Source organism: Coffea arabica, chromosome 1c (genome assembly GCF_036785885.1).
Source record: "Coffea arabica cultivar ET-39 chromosome 1c, Coffea Arabica ET-39 HiFi, whole genome shotgun sequence".
NCBI lineage: Eukaryota > Viridiplantae > Streptophyta > Magnoliopsida > Gentianales > Rubiaceae > Coffea > Coffea arabica.
Window position 1 is genome coordinate 8,222,362 of NC_092310.1, and position 4,160 is coordinate 8,226,521.

A 4,160-nucleotide genomic window follows, 5' to 3' on the forward strand; every position below is an offset into this window, starting at 1 on the left:
AATTAATTCCGGTATACAAAACTTAACCTAATTGGCCGAATAATTCACACTTAACGCACTAACGGGTCCCACGTCCAATATACACTCCTAAAATCTCATGAACCAACTTATACTAGAAAAATGATTTAAAAACTATATTCACTTATAAAAATTATTTAGAAAATTTTTTTAATAAAGAAAATATAGAACAGGCGTACAAATAAATAAAATAAAGCCTAGAAAATAAGAAAATTTTCAGGTTCTCACATTCTCTCCCCCTTAAAAAAACTTCGTTTTTGAAATTTCTCACCTTAATCCACAAATAGCTCAGTGTATTTCCTTTGCATCTCTTCCTCCACCTCCCAGGTACCCTATTCTATCCCTTGATTTTTCCACAAGATTTTCACCAAAGGGATTTGTTTGTTTCTCAGCTCCTTAACCTTTCAATCGAGCAACTGCACAGGTTTCTCCTCATAGGTGAGTGACTCATCTATCTCAATTTCCTCTGATTGTAAGATGTGGGTCGGATTGGGATAATACTTCTTAAGTATCGAGACACGGAAGACATCGTGAATCCTGGACAGACTTGATGGTAATTCAAGTCGATACGCTATTTTTCCAATTCTCTAGAGAATTTTGATAGGTCTGATGAACCTCGATTGAAGTTTCTTTCCTTTACCCGCCGTGACTCTTCGTAACGGTGTAATCTTAAGAAAAACATGGTCCTCAGTTTCGAACTCCAAATCTTTTCTTCGATTGTCCGCGTAACTCTTTTGCCGGCTTTGAGCTGTTTGGAGTTTTTGTCGTATCAACTTGACTTTTTCTCGTGTATCCTCCATCCATGGAATAGTTATTGGATCTAGAACATTTCTTTCGCCGACTTCATCCCAATAAATCGGTGATCGCCACTTCCTTCCGTAAAGCGCTTCGTATGGTGCCATTTGAATTGACGAATGGTAACTGTTATTGTAAGCAAACTCTACTAATGTCATATGTTGACCCCAGTTACCCCCAAAATCCAAGATGCAAGTTCTTAACATATCCTCAAGGGTCTGAATGGTTCGCTCCGATTGTCCATCTATCTGGGGGTGATAAGTGGTATTAAGGTTGAGTTTTTTCCCCAAGATCTCTTGAAATTTCTGTCAAAACCTAGATACGAAACGAGGATCTCTATCCAAAACAATGCTCACAGGAACTCCGTGGAGTCTTACAATCTCATCTATATACACTTGGATTAATTTATCCATGGAATATTCATGTTTACCGGCTAGAAATGGGCCGATTTGGTTAACTGATCGACGATCACCCAAATGGCATCATGTTCTCATTATGTTTTCGACAAACCTGAAATGAAATCCATTGTAATGTTTTCCCATTTCCATTCGGGTATCTCATGAGGTTATAACAATCCAGATGATTTTTGATGTTCCGCCTTAACTTGTTGACAGATGAGACACGTTTGCACGTATTGAGCAATTTTCTTCTTTATGTTGTCCCACCAATAGGCTCCTTTGAGGTCCTGATACATCTTGCTACTACCCGGATGGATTGTATACTTGGACCGATGAGTTTCCTCTAAGATTTCCTTCTTTAATACTACATCTTTGGACACTACCACTCGGTTTCGGTATCTTAAAACTCCCTCGGGACTAAAGTTGAAATCTGACAATTTCCCTTTTTTCACTTTCTCTCCCGACGTTCGTACCATAGAATCTTCCTTCTGAACCTCTTTAATTCGTTCTAGCAGTGTGGACGTTACTTTAACATTACCAGAAATCACCTTATGACTTCCAAGACAGGTTAAAGGACCGGCAAGTTTAGAAAAATTCTTAATAAAATGCCTATAGTACCCAGCTAACCCTAGAAAACTACGGATCTTCGTGGAATTTTCTGCCCTTTTCCAATCAGTCACGGCCTCTACTTTCACCGGGTCAACAGAGATGCCCTCTTGGGAAATTACATGCCCTAAGAAAGAAGTTTTCTCCAGTCAAAACTCACACTTACTAAACTTGGCGTACAACTGATGCTCTCTTAGGGTTTGCAAGACGAGTCTTAAGTGTTGCTCATGCTCCTCACGAGTTTTTGAATAAACTAGGATGTCATTAATAAATACAACTACAAATCGATCCAAATAAAAGTTAAAAACCCTATGCATCAAATCCATGAAGGTAGCAGGGGCATTGGTCAGTCCAAAGGGCATGACTGCGAATTCAAAATGCTCGTATTTAGAATTGAAGGCAGTTTTTGGTATGTCCTCCTTTCTAATCAACAATTGATAGTATCTCTGTCGGATATCTAATTTCGAAAAGACCACCGCCCCTTGCAACTGGTTAAACAACTCATCAATATGGGGCAGTGGATATTTATTTTTAACCGTTACATTATTCAACCCCCAGTAGTCTATACACATCCGCAAACTCCCATCCTTTTTCTTCACAAACAACACAGGGGTTCCCCAAGGATACCCACTCTCTCGAATGAACCCTCGCTCCAAAAGGTCTTGTAACTATAATTTCAATTCCTTTATCTCAACAGGTGCCATCCGATATGGGATTTTAGAGATAGGTGACGTTCCCGGTAGCATATCAATTTTGAATTCTATCTCTCTCTCCGGAGATAGGGCTACTAACTCATCAGAAAATATGTCTGGATATTCCTTCACTACGTGCACATCCTCTACCTTTAATTTATCTGTGAGGGTATTGATTAAAAAGGTTAAGAACCCTTGCGTCCCTTTACTTAATAATTTCCTAACTCGGATACCCGAAATCAAAGCAGATGGAGCTAACCTACCTCTTATCTTTAACCTTAAGGTCGCCTCCCCAGGAATGCAAAACTCCACTATTTTCCTCTTATAATCAAGTTGAGCATTATACCGGACTAACCAGTCCATGCCCAAGATTACATCATACCCCTTAATGGACTGGCTTATCAAATCCCCTAACAATTTCCTCTCTCATACCCAAACTTCACAATCTTTATAAACCATACTAGTGATCAAACGATGATCCCCCGTAGGAGTACTAACTTCCAGGTCATAAGGTAAACTAGTAGGTTTTATGTCTATTCCGCACATGAAATTGGAGTTGACAAATGAATGAGTAGCACCGGGATCTACTAAAACTTTCGCAAATCGATGGAATACAGGAATCGTACCTTCTACAACTTCAGAAGAATTGGGGACCTGTTGTAACTCCAGTAAATACACTCGAGCCAATACCTTAGGTTTAGTCCCTTCCACCTTAGCCGGTTTGGAATTGGTACTCGTCTGTTGCTGGCTTCCCCTTCCATCTCGTGATAGGACCGGACAAGTGGCAAGCTGGTGGTTTGCACTTCCGCAGCGCAAACAATTTCTCTCCTTCTTCCAGCAACTGTCCTCTGTGTGGTTTGACTTTCGACAATACCCGCAGGGTCTGCGAGATGCAGAAGCCGAGCCTCCTTGAAAATCTCCTCTTTGACCTCTCCCAACTTGGCCACCTCTTGACATTCCCGGCATCTTCCTCCTCCAGTTTCCCCTCCAAACTTGGGTGGGGTATTCTTATCTCATTGTCTCGAACTACTTCCAAGAAATTCTCGCTTCTTCACCTGGAAGTTTCTCACTTGTAGCCTGGCATTTTCTACTCGTTGAGCCTTCTCTACTGCCTCACTGAAGGCGTTAATCTGGGTTATAGCTAGATCCTTCTGGATCTCCACGTTCAGGCCCTGGACAAAACACCTTATTCTTCGTTGTTCGTTCATGATGAGCTCGGGCGCGAATTTGGACAGTCGAGTGAACGTATGCATGCCAGGGAACTTATGCATCTATTGGACTGGCTTATCAATTTGGACAGTCGAGTGAACTGACTCTTGGGTCCCCTGGCGAAATTGAATAAACTCCTCTTCCTTCCATTCTTGAACCAGAGAAGGGAAAAATTTAGCATTGAATTGTCTCATGAAGTTCACCTACGTCCTGGGCGTTTGTTCTCGGTCCCATTTCTGTCTTATTACGTTCCACCAGGAACGGGTTGCCCCTTCCAGTTGAAAGACAGCAAAAGTCACCTGCCTCTCCTCTGTATAATGCAAGGCAGCAAAGATGTCCATCATCTTTTCTAGCCATTTTTTGGCCACATTCGGATCTGGCTTTCCAATAAATTTCGGTGGGGGAAAACTTCTGAAACTTTTTGAGGGTCCCATCCTCGCTT

General features: G+C 41.4%; 1 protein-coding gene across 1 annotated transcript; it reads right to left on the reverse strand.

Annotated features, from left to right (window-relative positions):
• Positions 1 to 2,935: 2,935 nt before the first annotated feature.
• Positions 2,936 to 3,475, reverse strand: LOC113696725 (uncharacterized). Its single transcript, XM_072084300.1, has one exon. It carries the CDS (start codon positions 3,473 to 3,475, stop codon positions 2,936 to 2,938), a length of 540 nt encoding a protein of 179 aa, XP_071940401.1.
• Positions 3,476 to 4,160: the final 685 nt, after the last annotated feature.

Bases quoted from the DNA above. Each gene is read 5' to 3' on its own strand.
- LOC113696725 (XM_072084300.1), bottom strand. From the start codon at position 3,475: ATGCCGGGAATGTCAAGAGGTGGCCAAGTTGGGAGAGGTCAAAGAGGA.